General features: G+C 34.8%; 1 protein-coding gene across 4 annotated transcripts in view; it reads right to left on the bottom strand.

The window, feature by feature from the left end:
• The window catches only part of LOC101897032 (spectrin beta chain, non-erythrocytic 5), a 135,223-nt gene that overhangs the window by 32,297 nt on the left and 81,560 nt on the right, over nucleotides 1-21,366 (bottom strand). For 2 of the 4 annotated variants that reach the window (XM_005176878.4, XM_005176880.4), the window contains exons 1-3: nucleotides 20,673-20,961; nucleotides 5,956-6,137; nucleotides 4,240-4,407 (exon numbers count right to left, since the gene is read on the bottom strand). In XM_005176878.4, the coding sequence (XP_005176935.2) occupies nucleotides 4,240-4,407; nucleotides 5,956-6,137; nucleotides 20,673-20,736 (414 nt within the window). In that variant the 5' untranslated portion in view covers nucleotides 20,737-20,961. Of the gene's footprint in view, nucleotides 1-4,239; nucleotides 4,408-5,955; nucleotides 6,138-20,672; nucleotides 20,962-21,366 lie in introns of those variants that run through there. The other 2 variants (XM_005176881.4, XM_011298011.3) reach the window with 1 other exon arrangement.

Here is a 21,366-nt window from a genome sequence, read left to right as displayed (position 1 = left end):
TTTCGGCATATTTTCCAATAGATTTGACTGACCATTTGTAATTTGGTTTCTTTGGGGGTAGAAACCCTTCCGACATAAGGGAATAGACTGATTTCCTAACTGATTTGCTGTGGTGCACGGACATAGCCATGGTAGGGGCCCAGGGGTCCCGTCCCCCTCCGTAAATCTAAATTTATAGATATTTTTGTTTGAAAATTTTATTTTTTGTCGGTTGGGCTCCCAGAAATGGTTTCGAAAGCCATTTCTGGCTACGTAGATGATATGGCGTGTAAAAACTTCTAAGTGGAGTTGTTGGCATTAGGTCAAAAAATACAATATAATACCAATTCGAGCGGAAGATATGGCAAACACCCTTGCGATAAATATGAGGGGCTACATTTATATAAGGTTTGCACCAAAATGACTCGGGTACAATTATTGAACATTTTTTGCAGTTTAATTAAACTTGTGTATTACTGCATATCAGCATAGGCCATGGTGCAGCTATGAGTAATTGCAGGTAAAGCAAATTAATGTTCTTATGTCTTAACTGTTAGTTACAACTCACATCACAAACGAAAAGGAAAATTGTGAACAACTTTCCACCACATCACATAGGCATGTATGTAAGCCTGGGTAGGAGATGTCTGTATTTCCCATCTGTAAGATACACTGTCTGTCTGCCATTCATCGACAACAAATGAAAGTAGAAAATTTATAGACAAATTTGCCACATAAATTAGCTGATGAGGTTGTCCGAACAACTTACTGCTTCTGTGTGCTGAGCTACGACGCTACAGCAACAGACAAATGTGTAATGTTGTGTTTGTTTTTTGCAAAGCAATGCAAAACAATAATGACGGTATATAGACCAGTAGAAGAGTAGGAGGTAAATAAAAGAAGGCAGTAAAACGAAAAACCGGGCAAAAGAAGAAAATTAATATCAAAATGAAAGGAAAACTATGTCACACGCCAACCTGAGGAATTAACCATAGCAGAAAACTACAAAAAAACCAAAAACATTTGCTTGCTCCACACTTTTGCTGCAGCCGATAAAATCCAAGAGATTTCCAACACAAATGCTGGCTGGAATGAAGAAAGCCACGCCAAGTCGAGCAAAACGCATTTTCAAGTGAAAAAAAAATTAAGCCAACAACAGCAAAAATCTATCTGGGTATGTAAGTTTGTAAAGTGTGGCTGCTGCTGCAGAAGAAGCCCTGAAAGTGTTGTCGTCATCATGTCATGTGTGCTAGCAGTGACCGGGGGATTGTAGCTGGAATAAAACATTCGGCTTGTTGGCCGATGAAGGGATGTGCGGTTTATTTGTTGGCCCCTGATATGATTTAAAAACAGGCTAATTTTGTCATGGCTTCTTAGAGGGAATTAAGAAATTGTTTCACATTTCAAATCGCTTTTGCAAATCTGTGCTGTGGGTTTTTACACAAAATGGGTCTCCCTGTTTTATTGTGCCCTCAGGCTGCTGAACGGAACGGTCAGTGAACTCTGTTTGTGTGAATAGACAACTCGTTGGTGTTTTTATTGTCTCTGTCTATGAAATAGCACAAACTATCTCAAAATTCTTCAACATATAAGGCAGTTTCTATATCTGAAAGATCTTTTAAAGGGTCTTTAATTACACTGCGCAAGAAAAAAAAATAACTACTGGAAAAAGTCAATATAATATGAAACTCGAGCATAAAATAGTAGTGTATTGGCGTTTTGAAAGTTTGTATCGCAAAGTAACCTTAATATAGCTGGCAAGTCCCCACATTTTTAAAAATTTTCGGAATATAAAGAAAATTCAGATCAGAATACCTTGTAAAAATATTACAGCGTGAATGTTATTTTTAACTGCCAACAAAGGAGCCTTTTCGGTCTTTTTAAAAAAATGATTAAACCGGATCGTAATATGTCAAAAAAAATCTACAAAATAATTTGTCATATAATTCCACTAAAATTCCCGAAATAAATCAAAATTCTAAATCAAATGCTAAATCAAAATTTTAAACCAAAGTTAAAGTGGTAGTTTATATGAGTCTACGGAAAAATCTCCAACAAGACATCATTTTAGAAAGATAGCGTCAAAGAATGCAAGAATTTCAATACATCTTAATCCGAAAATTTCTACAAATGTCTTCCCCTGTAGAAGACTTCCCCTGCTCCATGCCGTCATTCTACAGAAGATATCCTAAATATCTTTGATTTAAGGTATAGCTGCTAAAAATCTTGGCTTCACAAAAACAAAAAAAATAAAAAAATAAAATAAATAAATGAACTAGATCTGCCAAAGGCCTTCTCTTTATAGAAGACCTGTTGTAGATTCAGAAGCACTTTTTAAAGATTTCATTTCCTTAGAAAGCCTTTAGGAGCCCTTCCTTCTATAGAGAATCTGTTAAATGTCTTCTATCAAAAACAGACCCCATGAACCCTTCTCTCTATAGAAGTCCTGTTAAAAGTCTTCACGCTATAAAAGTTATATATAGTTTTTATACCCTACACCATAAGGTGGTCAGGGTATTATGTATTTGTGCATTTGTTTGTAACATTTAGAAGGAAGCGAGTTAGACCAATAGTTCTTTTTGATGATCTGCATAGAATCACATTCTGAGTCGATTTATGAATGTCCGCCCGTCTGTCCTTGTATTTTTGTAGACAAATTACAGGTTGCATTTTTTTATCCGATTGAGATGAAATTTTCCATACAAGAATTGTTTGGCCCAAGGATGAACCCTATTGAAATTGGTGAGAATTGGTCCAAATCTAGATATAGCTCCCATATATATATAGTCAACCGATTTCAGGTTAATTGTTGACAAAGTGGTCAATATCAGCCCAAAATGGACTGAATTTCGGCACATCCGAACGAATTCAGTCACCAGCAAATTTGGTGAAAATCGGTTCAGATTTGGATATAGCTCCCATATATGTCGGTTTTATGTCCCTCACATTCGTAATATGCAATCTGTCACAACGATATTTGGGGTAATATACCAAATAGAGCTCAGAAATACCTTTGCCAAATTTTATCGAGATCGGCTCAGATTTGAATATAGCTCGCATTTATATGTCTTTATCTGATTTCAATTTAATTGTTATATTAAAATATAAGCCCGAATTGAAGAATTCAGATTCAGAAGACCTATTAAATGACTTCTCTTATAGAAGACTGGATAAAGGTATTTTCTCTATAGAAGTCTTAATAAAGATCTATTTTTCATAACAGGTCTGTTAAAAGTCTTCTTTCTATGACAGACCTGTTAAAGGCTATCATTCGGTAGAAGACGTTTTAAAACACTCTTCCCTTTGAAAGACTAAAATAAAGGTTAATAAAGGTTTCCTTTCTGTAGAAGGCCTGTTAACGCTCTTCTCTCTATAAAAGAACACTTAATAAATATCTTTACTCTGTTGAAGATTTTTTTTTAAATAAAGGTCTACTCTCTATAATGGAGCTCTTTAAGGGTATTCTCTCAATAGATGAACTTTGAAAGATCCTCAAAAAATAATAGCTTTTAAAAATACTCCTTTTTATAGGATATTTCTTTAAAATTGTATCTCTTTAGATAATCTGTAAAAAAATCTCTTCTCTTTACAAGACTACCTTTCAGTTTTTCTGTCTATAGAAAACTTCTTTTAGGTCTTCTCTCTTTAGAAGATATGATGGAAAGATGCTCGGTCTATGGAAGACCTGTTAACGGTATTTTTTGTTGAGCATCTCTTCTTAATATAGAAGGTCGGTAAAAAGTCAACTTTCTGTAGAATATGTTTTCATGAATGTACTATTATAGATCTTCTGTTTAAGGTATTCTTTCTATAGATGTTTTCTGGTAATAGGAAATCTGTTAAAGCTCTTATTTCTATAGAAAACATTTTAGAAGTTTTCTGTCTATAGAAAATAATTTTAAAATATTCTGTTTATAGAATACCTTTTTAGAGGTCCTTTTTATGGAGGCTATTTTTGGGACCTTTAGAGGTCTTCTACAGATATGGAATATATTTTCTATGACCAGAATAATTTTTATCAGCTATTTTTAGAATTAAGAGCTTTGAAATGTGTTCTACAAGCAAAGGATCTTCAAAAGTTCTTTCAAAGACAGAAACTCATTAAAAGTTTTGTTTTCAAATAAGAAATCTCTAAAAATTCTTCTTAAAACCGAAAACCTTTTTTGTAGATAAAATTCGAATTCGATCGAATTTCAGTAGATTGAGAAAATCATTTGTATTTTTATTTTTTTTTTTTTCTTCACATTTCCCAATACATACCTTGGTGTGCAAGAATGCCAGACTCTTGTTGACATTTTCGATTTTGTGGACACGCATGCGTCCATTATTTGGCTTTCCCAGCTTTTCACCGGATATTATTTCAAGTAATTTCAACAGTTTGACACCGTCTGCTAAATCCGTGAAAAGGTCTTCGACCTCTAGCTTTGCCTGGTAAATAGCAACAAGAAAGAGAGAGGGAGAGAGATGTTAAAAATATGTAACGTAATTAAAAAAAACGTGTATTGTCAACAAACATTTTTTTGAAAATAATTGCTTTGATTAATTATCAAAAGCAAAAAAAAACAAGTAAGCAAAGGCTACAGTCGAGCGGGGCCGACCGTTGAATACCCTACAACACTATAATAAACGACACAGTTTATATATATTTCCAATTTAATTAACGAAATAGTCAGAAGTGCGTCTTTCCTGTATTTGTGAATTCTCCAAAAAGTCACTGGAATGGACATTTTCGTATTTTGTCTACAAAAGTTGGCAAACTATTTCACACATTGAATATTTTTGGACGGCCATCCAAAACTGCTTGGCTTTTGTAATGTCCGGTAACCCCCATTCAAATGTGCGTGAGGATCGGGCGATAATTACGACCCGCAGACAATTTTGCAGTTTTTTGGTCCATTTCAACCCCTAAATATATGGCGATCATCTCCAAAAAGTATAGGCTTCTATTCTGACCCTCATCTTATCTCCATGCAAAATTTCGTAAGGATCGGGCCATAAATGCGATCTGTATATGATATCCTGATATCCTAACTACTTAGTTTTGTTAGCTGTAGAAATATTACCAAATGTTTAATTCAAAATCAAAATATGCCAAAAATATGACAAAATTGAAAAAATATGAGAAAATGTTACAAAATCAATATTTTTATCTTTAGAGAGATATTTTTATGCGATTTTTTAGACGTTTTTTCTTTCCCGCCAAGAGGTCATTCTGAATTAATGAGAACTGTCGAAATCAGTTCAGCCGTTCTCGACATATAAGAGATTTTTCAAGCATATCTTCTTTGATAAACATATATATCGCACATATTTTGCTATATATCCGTTTTGTTGGATGTTAACATCAATGTAAAGATCAGAAGTAACCTTGTCATGGCTTTGTGAATTCGCCGGGATTTAAAATATTCGCGGTTTAATGAAAAATTTTGAATTTTTTCAACACAAAAGATATGGTCTATTTTACCCGCTAAATATTATCCGATGACCACCCAAATTGGTAGGCTTCTTCCCCGCCCTAAACTCTAGCTACATGCAAAATTCCGCGTCGATTGGTCTATAATTGCGACCTGTATAGCTACTGCAAAATCCGACATTTTTTTAGTATTTGGTCCATTTCAACCCCTAAACATTTGGCGATCATCTCTAAAAGAAATAGGGTTCTATTCTGACCCCAGTCCCACCTCCATTCTAAATTTCGTGAAGATCGGGCCATAATTGCGACCTGTAGAGTGATTACAAATTAACATGGACAGACGGACAGACGGACAGACGGACGGACGGACATACATAGCTAGATCGACTCAGCTCGGCGAGCTAGGAAGATCCATATATACTTTCCTATATGGGAAACCAATATTTCGTGGTGTTACATAATTTTTGGCCCAATCAAACTTATAATACCCCCAACACATAGTGTTGTAGGGTATAAAAATGAAAAAAATAAACATTGACAATTACAACCAATTCCGTACATACCTTTACCAGAAAGGAATTCATCCATTTTGTGAAGGTCTTCTTCTGTATGTGCAGACGCTCCTCCTGCAATGTCTTAATTCGTTCATTTTCGAATTTCATAATGCCATCGCGCTGTGTCATGTTGGCTGAGTTGCGACTCGTCTGTGATTGCAATGAATAACCGCCCGGCTCATATTGTGATGCTGTAAAGGAAAACAAAAAACAAAGGCGGAAAACAAAGCCAAATTAATAAAATGTGATGAGAAATTGTGATGTAAAACAATTTTGCAAATAAACATATTAAATACACGTGTGTGTGTAGACATGTACAATTGATAAATATTCATAAAAAAACTGACAAAAAAATGTTTATGAAAAAAATCTCCATTGAATTGAAAAGTATAACAAAACTCCCAAACGGGGGATACCTACAAAAAGTAACCCTTTTCCAGGTGGAATTCAAAATATTTTTGAACTGTTCCAGAAATGCAATGCAATGTAAAAATGAGAAAAATTGCAAAATTAGTAGATTTTTACAAGATCTGGAACAGAGGTTTTATTTGTAACTCGTTATATTTAACTTGATGACACTGTGCTACAAAACTGAATTTCTTTAATTATTTAAGGAAAACCCAGCAGATTATGAAATTAGAGCTGAAAAAGAAGACACGTGTATCGGCGTTGTGAAAGTCTGGCTTCGCAAAGTAAATTGAATAGAGAGGGCGAGATCCCCCCTGATCCACATTTTTTAAAAATGTCGGATTGGGATTCCTTGGAACGTGTTGATTTTGAGTATACCATGTCATTGGCATTGTCAACAAACATTACTGATAACAATAGAAGAAATATTTTGGTTGGAAATTTTAAACCTTAAGCAAGTCACCAAAGGGGTCTTTTTTGGTCCTTTTTTCAGAATATTGTTAAAAACTTCCTTAAAATGGGATCGTAGCATTTCGAAATATTCTACAAAAATGTTTGTCATAAAAATCTACTATAGGTCCAAGAAGACATCAAAAGTCTAAATCTTACCTAAACGTCAGGAATTCATAAAAATTAAAAACTCATTTTAGGGTTAAAGGTCATTAGGGTTAAAGTTTAAGGTTAAAGCTTTTTTTGAATTTAAGCAAAAAATCATAAATTTCATATTCATCTCAGGTTTCTGATAGAGAGAAATATTTAGTTATAGCAAGTTGTAAAGAATCGCTGACTTGTATCACAAGTTATAACAGATAAAAGTATTGAAAATTGTGACCCTTTGTGGGTGAGGTACCGGAAGGGGTTCGTAGATATATATCATCTTCACAACAGATCTTGTGTTAGCAAAAATGTTTGTATGTGTGAGATTTGAAGAGAGTTGTTATTATTTTTCTTTCTTTCAGCGTTTTGTTTCTCAAAATCTTGAAACCTATGTGAGAGAGATACCGGAAGAATTGGTCCGATCTCTACTATTTTTTTTAAGATATCTTGTGTTTGTGAAAATATTGAGCTGTGCGAAGTCTGAATGGATCGAATGTTAATTTCGCGTTTTATGAGCTTCGCGGGTATTCAAAGTTTTGACCCTTTGTGGGGGAGGTAGCAGAAGGAATGGACCGATACATTCCATCTTCACATCAGACCTTATGTTAATGAAAATATTGTGATGTATGATTTGAAGACAATCGGACTTCTACATCACATTTTATAAGAGCTATAATTATAGAAAATTTTGACCCTTTGTGGGGAAGGTACTTGATGGAGTGGACCGATAATGCCCATTTTCGCACCTGATGCAAATATTAGAATTTGCAAAGTTGGAGCAAAATCGGATTATCGTTTCTCTTTGTGTGCAGTAAATTATTTTTTTTTTAAATTTTGACATTTTGTGTGGGAGGTACCAGAAGGAGTGGACCGATATTGACCATCTCCGAAGGCGATCTAAGTTCGATAATAATATTATGATGTACCAAGTTTGGACCAAATTTGGATACTCCCTTCGAGAGTTATCGTGCTCACCAGCCAGACAGACAGACGGACATCGCTAGATCAACTGCAACTGTCCTGAAACGAATTTGATGCAGAGACCTAGGGTTTACAGCCGTTATTTCGATGAGGCTCGTTTTGGACGTATCAAGTGATATATACCCTCTTTAGCCATATGGCTGAAGGTATAAAAATTGAATTTTGTCGCACAGGACCTATAATCGAAAACATTAAAAAAATTTGTTTAAAAAAATCCGCAATTTTTGATATGCAATTTTGAAAGAAATAGTTTTTTTGGTGATTGACAATTGTCAATCTGCAAGAACTTGTTAATCAAAACAGTTCTTAAAAAAATTGGAGACTTTTAGTGTGGAAGTATTTGACATATTATTCGAAGAACAAATTTGTAATTTTCCGCTGGAAATCTTTGACCTTTAAATAAATAATTTTCGAATCTGCTGTTTTTGACCTGAAAGTCATTTTTCAAAACCATGTGTTTCTGTTTGCAAGTCCATTATTATTATTATTTTTTTTAAATCCCCGATCGACAACCTTATAAGTCCTTCAAAAAATATACCTTAGACCAGTTTCCATTTGCAAATACCTGAGAAAAAATATTGTTATCGAATGTTTCTGTTTTCATATCCTTAAAAAACATTTTTGAAGAAAAATCTACAATTTTCTGATTACAGTTTTCAAAGAATCCAGTAGTGGAAAAATTTATTTAGTAGAAAAAAATTCTTGAATATCAATTTTTTAGGTAAATATTTTTCAAAATTTTTGTGGCTGATAATTCCTTAAAATATTAATTTTTTAAATTCAAAATGACAAATCCCACTGTCATCGATTATGTTTTGCCATAATTGCATTAAAGGAACTGAGATCATTTCAAAAAAGTTTTTTGTTTTTAACAAAAAATATAAATATTTGTTTCTAATTCATTAAATGCAGTAATCGCCCTGTTATCTTGTTTTGTTCAGTTTTTTTTTTTTTGCAGAAGGTGTTTTCAATTTTCAGCTCTGAGGTAATTTTCTATTTACGGAGTTTTTGATAAAAAAAAAACAAAAAAATTCCCCAAGCAAAACGAAATTAAGTTATTTTTTCCCCTATCCGTTCCCTTCATGGTTGACATACCAACGAGAGGAGGAAACTTTATTTGATAACCTCGTACAAAAAGACGTCATATCTTGGATATTTTTCAAATTGAGTTGTTTTTGTTGGTTGTCGTTTTCAAGGTTTTCGAAATATGACTTGGTTTCCTCAAACAAACAAAAATGGGAAACAACTTAGATTTAAGTTTCATTTTGTAACCTAGAAAAATTAAAAAAAAAATTGAAATACCAAACATTCTTATCGCCCGATAAGAGGAACCAATCCACCCAACCAACGGGGAATGCAAAGAATCGTCAGCATGGCCTGTAGTAATTTGAGGTCTATTTTCCATTTGAAATTATTTAATTTTTGTTTTGCAGGAAATAAATTCTTGGGGTATTTAGTCATATTATGAAATGAAAAATCGAAATGATTTGACATTTCCAAGTAATTTTAAGACACCCCAATATTGGAGGTGCGATAAAATGTTCTTTGGATTCAATGATAAGAACTAAAGGTTAAGTGGACAGGAGGTTAAACACCTTACCAATTTAGTAGCACAATCGATGGGGAATTGTTAGATTATACAAAAATAGACGACTGGACTAGATAAGAAAATTTCCAAAGCTCCACAATGTGAAAACTTAAATTACACTGTGCAACACAAAAAAAATAATTACAGGAAAAATTCAGTAGATTATGAAAGTGGGGCTAAAAATAGAAGATACATGTATCGCCTTTTTTAAAGTTTTTATCGAAAAGTGACCAAAATAGAGGGGGTAATTCCCCCCCCCCCCCTTCCACATATTTTTGAAAAATTCGGGTAACGATTCTTTGGAATCTGTTGATTTTAGGTATATTGTGTCTCCGGCAGTATTACAGATAACAATACGAGGATTCGAAGGGGGAACGTTTCCACCTTCTCCACATATTTTTGAAATTTTCGAGTTACGATTTTTTCGGAATCCGTTGATTTTAAGTAAATAGAGTCTTTAACAGCATTACAATTAACAATACGAGGATTATTTCGAGGGGGTAAGTTTGCCCCTTCTCTACATACTTTTGAAAATTTCGGTTTGCGACTCTTCGGAATCCGTTGTTTGTAGGTATATAGTGTCTTCAGCAGTATTGCAGATAAAAACACAAGGATTATTTTAATGGAAAATTTTAACCCTCAAGCGAGTGAACAAAGGGGTCTTTTGGGTCGCTTTTTTGAAATATGGTTAAATACAGGGCGAGATGAAAAATCTGCAACCAATTTCAGACTGCTGTCATTTCTAAGCCACTCGTCTGACAGCTGTTAAAATTATTCCAGTGTGAGCTGTCACTGGAATCATATTGTTTACAAGCGTACCAAAGCCTTTTGGTGAGAATTTTCCAGAAAAAAAGTTATTCAGTACAGAATTCAAGCGTGATAGTGTGATTTCTTTATATTTGGCTGGAAATCCACAAGTGGCTATCGTTAGAGCACTCTAGCATTTAAATGTGAATAAATCGTTTGTGTTTCGTACCATCGCTCGTGATACTGGTAGCGTAGCCCGACGTCAAGGAAGTGGACGGAAGAAAACAGCAACATCAGCAGAAATGGTTCGAAAAGTAAAGAAGCGACTTGTTCGAAACCCGTGTCGCAGTGGCCGAAAAATGGCTCGTGAGCTGAACATATCGCAATATTCCATTCGGCAAATAATAAAAAATGAGCGCTGGGTAAAGCCATTGATATTCAAAAAAGTGTAAAAACTTACACCACAACGGAAAGAAAATAGAGTCAAAAGAGGTAAAGAGTTGCTTCGCTTGGCCGAAAGTGGTGAACTGGCGAATTTGGTTTTCTCCGTCTCCGATGAGAAAACATTCGTTGTCCAGCAGTTTGTAAACAAACAAAATGATCGCGTTTACTTGCCAAAGAGGTCAGCTGAAAATGTGCACCTTCGGTTGGCCACCAGAACTCAAGCGCCGGCCATGGCGATGGTGTGGACTGCCATAATAGCCGATGGTCGCTCTTCGCTCGTATTAATCGACCGTGCTATCAGAATAAATGCCGAATGTTATCGTGAAAATATTCTGTAGGGTGTATTAAAGCCTTGGGCACGCAAGCATTTTGGCCGGAGACCTTGGACAATCCAACAGGACTCAGCACCATCGCACTAAGCACGCGCAACCCAAGAATGGTTACAAAATGAGGTTCCTCGCTTCATTTCCAGCGCACAATGACCACCCAAATGTCCGGATACCAATCCGTTGGACTATTGTGTGTGCAGTATTTTGGAAAGCAAGGGTGGGCACTAAAAAATACCAAAGTGTAGATCACCTCCAGCAAGCGTTTCGCCGGGAATGGGCCAAAATACCGCAGAGCAACATTCGGGTAGCGTGTGACGGTTTCATTGGTCTGTTGAAGGCCATAATTCGTACCAAAAGTGACCAATTCGAACAAATCTAAACTTATTCTTAAATTTGATGCTATTTCCGACATTATTTTACATTCAGTAATATTTAAAAAATGTAAAAATTATGGCGTTTGACTTTGTTGCAGTTTTTTTTTATCTCACCCGGTATATATGGTAGTTATATCTAAATTTGAACCGATTCTCACCAATAGGGTTCGTCCTTGGGTCAAACAAATAATGTTTGGAAAATTTTATCTCAATCGGAGAGTGAAGATCCTCAAAAATATAAAAAGTAAGTAACGAAGACATTATACCCTTACCTCTACGTGGTGCAGGGTATAAAAAGAATAGTTAAATAAAAGGACTTAAATGGACCATTTAATAACCAGACAGAGGGTTATTTTGAAATGATTTATAAACTCCATTGTAACTGGGCTATTTGTCATGAAATTCAACTATGCGTCCAAGAATTCATTAAAACTTTACAACTTCCCTAAATGCCACGAATGTTGGTATAAAAAATTACTTTTTTTATTCTTGGCAGATTTTTTACTTTTTCTGCATTTGTTTTTATTAAAATTACTCAACCAATTTGGGGTGAGGAAAATTCCAAGTAGATTTGCTAGTAGGCGTATGGGTTTGGTTTCTCAGATCAAACTCTTACATATAGACTCAACCATACACAACGGGACACCAATATTTTCAGCTATATTTTGCAAATTTTGAGTAATTTGGAAGATTTTGACTCAGATCAAAAAATTAACAGGCAGAAAACGTAAGCCTATAATTCCCACTTTTAATATAAACATTTCTAATGGTTTATTCTGAGACTTATAGTGAAATTTAGTGTAGATTATTTCCTCTTTTGATACTTTTTGAAAAACTCGAAAAAAGAACGAAGAAAAATCCATTAAAAGGCAAGTAAAAAACATTAAGTTCGGCCGGGCCGAATTTTCAATACCCTCCACCTTAGGGTAATAGAAACACTACAACCAATGATGACCAATAAATATTAATTTTTAGACATATTCGTGGGAAAATGTGGCAAAGATCATCAAAATACCGAATATCGGGAGGTACCGTTATATGGGGGCTATACCAAAACGTGGACCTATACATGCAAAGTTTCGCCACCGGAACCCATTATGACTAACAAATACCAATTTTCAGACAAATTCATGAAAAATGTTGCAAAAATCATCAAAATACCGAATATTGGGAGGTACCGTTATATGGAGGCTATACAAAAGCGTGGAACTATACCTGCAAAGTTTCGCCACCGGAGCTAGAACCCATTATGACCAACAAATAACAATTTTTAGGCAAATCCATGAAAAAATGTGGCAAAAATCATCAAAATACCTAATATCGGGAGGTATCGTTATGTGGGGGCTATACCAAAACGTGGACCGATATATTTCATTTTCAATACCAACCATCCTAGACATAATACAAATTATTCTGCAAAATTTTGACGCTCTACGTCAAACAATGTGGGCTGTATCGTTATCGTATGGAGTTTACGACAAATATTTACGGAGGTCGAGGGTATAACAAGGAAATATTTTCGGTTTTTTTTTTCGGCGAAATTAAAAGGACATTTTCATGGATATCTACTCGTATTAGATATAATATTTCCAAATTTCCTTAGTCGGTATTTGGGGTTATTCTACAAAATTTCTGGCTTCATTTTTTTTATTAATTATTTATTCTTTCGCTCTCTCTCTCTTTTTCTTTTCTTAAAAAATAACATAACCTTGACAAAAAAAAAAAAAAAAAAAAAACCAAAGGTTCCCCGACGTTCGCTGCTGCAAAAGAACCTCAACTGGAAAAAGCTTTTTTACGCTCCATGAAATAACAAAATATATAAAAATATCATGCCGTCACTAGGCGGCGCTGGTGGTGGATGGCGATAATAAAAGTTAACTAATTAAACTAAAATTGAAATTGAATAATTTGTAGAGCAAAACATGCATGTGTGGTTGTAGGTGGCCGGGTGTATGTATGTGTGTGCTCGCGAGTGTTTGCAGTGCTTGTGAAATGTCGGAACGAATGTGTTATTTTTTTGATTTAATTAAGCAAACTCGTTAAGAATACACAGTGATAAAGTTGCCAGAGCTATGTGAATTGAGTAATGAAAATGGGAGTTAATTTTTGATGAGAGACATTTCTCATTACTCCCATTACCAAATACCTACAATTCAACCTACCAACCCATTACTTATCGAAAACCTGCCACCGAATGTTGTCACTTTGCAACTGATTCAGTTGCCGAAAGTATGGGGTCTATACCAGATCAGGGATGGGCCTATTGGTCCGGTTCTCCCGCGAAATTCAGACATTTTTTGTAATCTTTGGAAAATTTAGTATTTTACCAGTTGCCAGTTAAGAGAAGAAAACCTTTTTCTGGAAAAATTTCAACCCCCAAAACCAATTTTTTTACCAAAATCGATTGAAAATATGGTCAAGATCTCGCAATATATAAAGTCGAGGGCTGTACCAAAACATGGACCTATACTGATATTTTTTTGCAAATATTGTTTCTACATAATAAGAACTTACAATAAAACTTAAATGGAAAATATGGTTATATATGGGTTAACTCCTATAAAGGGACTATAGCAAAAAGTGGACCTGTGTGGCACATATCTTAAACCAATTAAAGTAATCCAAAGCTCAATATTAAATGTTATGAAATAAATCTCAAAGTATTTATTGTGTACAGGGTGAGATGAAAAAATGAACATATCGCAATATTCCATTCGGCAAAAATTGAAAAATGAGCTCTGGGTAATGCCATTGAAATTCCAAAAAGTGCAAGAACTTGCACCGCAACAAAAAAGAAAATAGACTCAAAAGAGCTTAAGAGTTGCTTCGCTTGACCGAAAGTGGTGAACTGCCGAATTTGGTTTTCTCCGTCTCCGATGAGAAAACATTAGTTGTCCAGCACTTTGTAAACAAACAAAATGATCGCGTTTACTTGCCAAAGACGTCAGCTGAAAATGTGCACCTTCGGTTGGCCATCAGAACTCAAGCGCCGGCCATGGTGATGGTGTGGGCCTCCATAACAGTCGATGGTCGCTCTCCGCTCGTATTAATCGACAGTGGCATTAGAATAAATGCCGAATATTATCGCGAAAATATTCTGGAGAGTGTATTAAAGCCTAGGGCACGCAAACATTTTGGCCGCAGACCTTGGATATTCCAATAGCATCGCACTCAGCACGCGGCCCCAAGAATGATTACAAAATAAGGGTCCTCGCTTCATTTCCAGCGCACAATGGCCACCAAAATCTCCGACTATTGTGTCTGTAGTATTTTGGAAAGCAAGGTTGGCACTAAAAAATACCAAAGTGTCGATCACCTTAAGCAAGCGCTTCGCCCGGAATGGGCGAAAATACCGTAGAGCTTCATTGGCCGTTTGAAGGTCATAATTCGTGTGAAAAGTGACCAATTCGATCAAATCTAAACTTATTCTACAATTTGATGTTTATTCCGACATTTTTTGCTTTCATTCAATAAAATTAAAAAAAAAAATGTAAAAATAATGGCGTTTGACTTTGTTGCAGTTTTTTATCTCACCCTGTAATGGACATTTCTTTTCTTTGGTGACTTATAGTGAAATTTGATAACGAATATTATCTTCTTTGATGTCATTCTACTAAATGATGTCTTACACGAGGATATTGATAGGAACGACTTTAACCCTAAAATATTTTTTAATATTCATAAATTCCTTGTATTAAGTTAAGATTTGAACCTTCGGTGTCTGTCGAAACCTATAGTAAGATTTTATGACAAACAATTCTGTAGAATAATTTGACTTGTTACGATGTCGTTTAAAGGGAGATGTTGGCCATATTTCGAAAAAAAGTACCCAAAAGACCGCTTTGGTGTCACGTTTGAGGGTTAAAGTTGTCGACCGAAATAATCCCCGTATTGTAAGCAGTAAGATTGCCGAAGACACTATATACCTAAAATGCCCGGCTTCAAAAATAAAAAACGTCGATACAAGTGTATTCTGTTTTAGCTCCACTTTTATCATCTATTGGCGCTTTCCTGTTATTATTGAAAAAATTGAATTTTGTCGCACAGTGTAATAGTTATGGAGATTTTTTTGCCAGAGGAAAGTGTTTTTACCGAAATATTTGCCTTTAGGGCCACGTCCAAATTTGTAGCCTATTTTTTGTTGTTTTTTTGGGTTAAGAAGTCAGTGAGGAACCAAAATTAGGTCAACTAATTTCTGAACCATCAGCTGCCCTTTTAATGTCATATTTCTTTATGGCCATTATAACTGCCTTCATTTTCAACTCAACTAAAACGAAATGGCTTTGGAAAACTTTTTAAATAAAATATCACATGCAAAAGGAATTATTTGAATTTATCTAATAAAATTTGATAACAAAAAACAACAACAACAACATAAAATTGATATTATATCAAAAATTAAAGAAAAATACAACAACAATAATTGGGTTTTATTTTCTTACATAATTTAGCAAATATGTGTGATAAGGCCACCCTCTTTTAGGGTGCTCTTGTTTTTTTTTTGTCACATATTTACTTTCAATTCACACCCGCCTTCAGTTCAGTTCATTAATTTCGTCACATGTATTTTCCAACACAGAAACGTGTGATAAAGTCAAGGGCATTGGTTTAGCTTTGTTTTTTTTTTTTGGTGGTCGGCGTGGAAGGAAGGAAGTCTTGATACGACAAAAAATAACCCACAATTAATCTCAAAAAATTAGGTGTTGCAATTTTTGTTGAGTAAAAACAAAACACAAAATATTATTTTCAATGAAATAAAAAAATCGTTTTGAAAAAAATTGTTTTAATTTGGGCAATATTGGTCCACTAGGTTATGAAAGTCGAAATAAAAATGTGAGACACATGTATTGGCGTTCTAAAAAGTTTGTGTCGAGAGGTAACCAAAATAGGGCGGGGAAGTTCCGCCCATTTTAACATTTTGGAAAATATTTGATTTTTCAAAAAAATAAAATCTGTTAAAAATTCTGTTAAAATCTTTAAAATACCGAATGTAGCCGTATATTAGGGTCTAAACGACGACGTGGACCTGCATAGGCAACTTTTGTCACAAGCTATTACAATATTCAAATGCTAAACTTGAGAAAATTTAGTTTATAATGAAGATAAAATCATGAAAATACCGAATATAGGGAGGTACCATGGGGGTTATAAAACGTTGTACCTGCACAGACAATTTTCTGTCATAGGCTGTAGTATCTATTACGAACTTCAAATACCAAATTTGATATAGTTCCGATAAAAAATGCCTTTAAAATCATCAAAATACCCAATATGGGGAGGTACCGTTTTTATTGGGGCTATACGAAGACGTGGACCTATATGCCTCATTTTCTGTCTTAGGATGTAGTATCCATTACGAATTTCAAATACCAAATTTGATATTGTTCCGATAAATAATGTCTCTAAAATCATCAAAATACCCAATATCGGGAGGTACCGTTGTATTGGGGCTATACGAAGACGTGGACTTACATGGCCCATTTTCTTTCTTAAGCCGCAGTATCTTTTACGAACTTCAAATACCAATTTTGAAACAATTCCGGTAAATAATGTCGCTAAAATCATAAAAATATCGCATATCGGGTGGTACCGTTATATGGGGGCTATACGAAGACGTGGATCTACATGGCCAATTTTCAATACCAAAAGTCCTGCAGACATAATACACATTTAAATTAAAATCGACATAGAATCGTATACTGATCAAGAATATATACTATATACTTTGTGTGTGTCTAAAATGTATATTTCGAGGTGTTACAAACAAAATGACAAACTTAATATACCCTCCATACTGTGGTGGAGGGTATAAAAAATATGTCTCAAATGAAAAGATATACGGAATTTAAACCACTTCGATCTTTTTGGGCCACCCTGTATATAAGAGAGTAGTGAAATAACTGACTGACTGACTGAAAATCAACGCCCAGACGAAACGGCTAAAGCTAGAATTTTGAAATTTTGCACGAGGGTCAATATTGGTGCGCAGGTTTTTGGAAATACATACTAGAAGGGTACGAAAAGTACTTAAATGTACAAAAAATTTATTACAAACGGTATGAGGTAGAATTCTGAAATGTGAAATAAGAGTCACTGATGGAGTGTAGGATAGATGTACCAAAGCGTTTTTGGAAATTCGCACTTTAAGTTTACGACAGGTTCTAAAATGGTAAAAAACCTCTAAAATGGTACCATTTGGTATTCTGTGAAAGGATAGAGCTAAAACATGAAATTTGGTAGGAGAATCAAGGTTGGCAAGCAAGTTTGATTTATGAATGTGTACTTAGAATGCGAATTGTACTAAATGGTACTAAATTGCGAACTGTTTCATTTAGGGTGAACGGAAGAAACTCGAATTTTGAAAATTTGTATTGGAGTCCCTAGTCGGTTTGTGATAAAGAAGTGGTTTTGGAAATGTGTACTACAGGTGCACGAAAATTACCAAATAGTACTATATTTGGTACAATTTTGTTTTTGTTGAGCAAAAAATGCTTTGAAAGCTAAAATTTGGTATTATGGTCGCTGTTCATAAGTAGCCTCGACACATGGAGCTAGATTCGGAAATGTGTACTATAATTGTACGAAAAGTACGAAAAGTACTAAATAGTACTACAGCTGAAATCTCAAAGTTTTGTATTGTGGTCCATTTTAAAATGTGCACTATAAGTGTACGGAAAGTACTAAATAGTACAATACTTGGTACAATTTGGTATTGCGTCAAACAGATAGTGCTTGAAATCTGAAATTTGGTATTTAGGTCGCTTTCCATGTGTAGCCTGGACATTTGGAGCTGGTTTCGAAATGTGCACTATATTTGTAGGAAAAGTACTAAATGGTTTGATATTGAGGGATGGGATAGAGATACAAATCTGAAATTTGATATTTAGATTATTGATACTACCTGTGTTTGAGATTAGTCGGTGGATTTGAAATGCGTCCTATATTTGTACGAAAAGTTCTAAAAGGTACTAAATTCAGCATTGAGTGAAGGGATAGGGCTGGAATCGTGAAACCTAATCAAGATGTCGCCCTTGGTGTCTCTAGTTGGGGTGATTTTGGAAATGTGTTATATGCAAGGTACTAAGTACTAAATGTTACTAAATTTTATACTAAGTATTAGCATCTGACGTAAAGATCTGGTACTGGTTCTGCAAAAAACAATAATTATACGTAAAGTAAATTTAGTACTGGGTGGATGAATAGAGCTAAAATCCTAAAATTTAATATATATGTCACTATTGGTGTCTGTGGAGGTGATTTTGAAAATGTGTACAACCATTGTACGAAGAGTACTAAATGGTACTAAATTTGGTCTAGGTTGAAGGTAGATTATTGATGGTATCTGAGGTTGAGATTTGGAGGTGGGTTTGGAAATGCGTACTATAGTTATTCGAAAGTACTATATTGCACTTAATTAGGAGTTGTGTAAAAGGAATCCCGAAATTTGAAATTGAGGCCTCTGTTGGTATTTGGTCGTGGTTTTATAATCGTGTACTATAATTGTTTGAAAAGTACTAAATGGTACTATTTATACCCTCAGCCATATCATTTGAAGTATCCGATTTGATGCAAACTTGGCGCATCATAATAATATTAGCAAACGTAGATCGAATTCGCAGATGGGCAATATCGGTTTACTCCTTATGGTACCTCCTCCACAAAAAGTCGAAATTTTCAAAAAAAATATTTTATTGCACAGAAGGAGAAAGAATAATCCGATTTTGCTGCAACTTTGGAAATTCTAATATTTGCATCAGTGCTAGGTTAGGTGAGAAAATGGACCATATCAGTCCACTCGATCAAGTACCTCCCCCACAAAGGGTCGACATTTTGAATAATTATAACTTATAAAATGTGATGTAAAAGTCCGATTGTCTTTAAATTACGAACATCACAATATTTTTATTAACCCAACGTCTGGTGTTAGGATGTGAGGGATCGAAGTACCTCCCCCCACAAAATTTCACAATTTTGAATATGAATGAAGCTCAAAAAAAGTGCGAAATTGACATCCGATTCCATTCAGATTTGGTACATGTCAATATTTCCACTAACACAAGGTCTCTTATACAGATGGTAGAAATCGGACAATTTCTTCTGGTACTTCACCCACAGAGGGCCAAAGTTTTGAATAACCAAAACGATTATAAAATCCAAAATAAGCATCCGGTTCTCTTCATATTTCGCACATCCCATTATTTCTACAAACACAATATCTGCTGTGAAGATGTATCGGTATATCGGTCCACTCCTTCTGGCACCTCCCCCACAAAAGGTCAAAATTTAGAACATCCATGAAGCTCATAAAGCGCGAAATTTAGATCCAATTCAATTCAGACTTGGCACATTCCGATATTTCCATCAACACAAGATCTCTTATAAATATGGTAGAGATCGGACCATTTTCTGGGCATAGGGTTTAAGATTTAGAAAACAAGGAAAGCGTCCAATTCTCTTCAAATTTCACACATACACCCACAAAGGGTACAAATTTTGAATAACCATAACTATTATAAAATCCGAAATAAACATCCCAGTTCTCTTCACATATCCCATTATTGCTACTAACACAAGATTTGCCGTGAAGATGGGATATATTGATATAACACAAGATCTGTTATGAAGTATATATATATAGCTGCGAACCCCTTCTGGTACCTCACCCACAAATGGTCACAATTTTTAGTACTTTTACAAGTCATAACTTGCGAAACAAGTCAGCGATTCGTTACAACTTGTTATATCTAAACATTTCTCTTAACCACAAACCTGAATATGGAATTTAGATCGATCCGCTTTATCTGGTACCTCACGCACATTTGAATATTTTCTAAAAATTATCACATATAGTCCGTACATGGAACGTCGCAATATTTATATCATATACGAAGTGGACAATATTGACCCATTTCTTCGGAACCTATTCCATAGAGGGTCTACAATTTGAATAATCATAGCAGAAGTCAAAATATATTTAAATAGTCGAACATTGGCGAAGGGTATACAGATGTCGGCAAAACCGACTGATACTTTTTAATTTGCTGTTATGTTCAATTCGATTTTATTTCATAGCATGGAGGACATAACAAACTGGCTGGACATTTTCAGAAGGCCAAAGTAAGTACGATTGCATGAAGTTTTATTGTAGTATTCGATATTTTCATAAAATATCCATCTTATTTTTTTAGAGTTTTTTTTTTTTTATTTTGCTCTGGCAAAGCCATCACTTTTCCCAAATGGAAAATTGGAAAAACATACCCAATGATTGACGCTCGTACGATATGTAACGGCGATATTCATGTTTGCTGAAATTTGAACGCATTTTTGTCGGTTTTTCAGTTTTTTTTTATGGAATATTGGAAAATATTCTATGCAATTTTTAAGACATTTGTAAGTTTCACTTCGTTTTCTTTTCGTTTAAGTGCGGGCGTGCGTGTGTGTGTGTGCGTTTATGTGTTTCGAAGGCGTTTTAACAAAATTTTCTTTTCTCCGATCTTAACTGCCCGTTTACCGATTAGCCACTGACGATCGTTACATTTTCTCGTTTTTTTTTTCGAAGGAGAAAAAAACTACAAAAGCTTTTTTTTGCAGTCAGGTGAGTTGGTGGCAACAAGGGTTTGTTCGGCAAAGGGGGCTGTGTTGGATCGGCTAGGAGATGATAATAAGTTCTAATTGGTTTGCTTGTGCTTTTTTACTTTATTTTGAATACAGACCAACAAGTGTAGGTACGTACGTCAAGTTTTTGGTGGTTGTGTTGGACGGCCTTAACTTATCTATGCTAACATGAGTGAAGCCACTGCCAAGATATGAAGAGCTATACAAACACAGAGTTTCAAGCTTCTTTGGGGATTCAATAGGCCTTCCAGCAATGTGAAACTCTGCAAATATTTATTATTGAAAATTGTCTGTTTTCAAACCAAAAAAAAAATATTCGCAATACGAGTAAAGTTTT

Source organism: Musca domestica, unplaced genomic scaffold, assembly GCF_030504385.1.
Source record: "Musca domestica strain aabys unplaced genomic scaffold, Musca_domestica.polishedcontigs.V.1.1 66, whole genome shotgun sequence".
Taxonomy (NCBI): Eukaryota; Metazoa; Arthropoda; class Insecta; order Diptera; family Muscidae; genus Musca; species Musca domestica.
The sequence above is the reverse complement of the archived record's forward strand: the minus strand, read 5'-3'. Positions and strand labels throughout refer to the sequence as shown.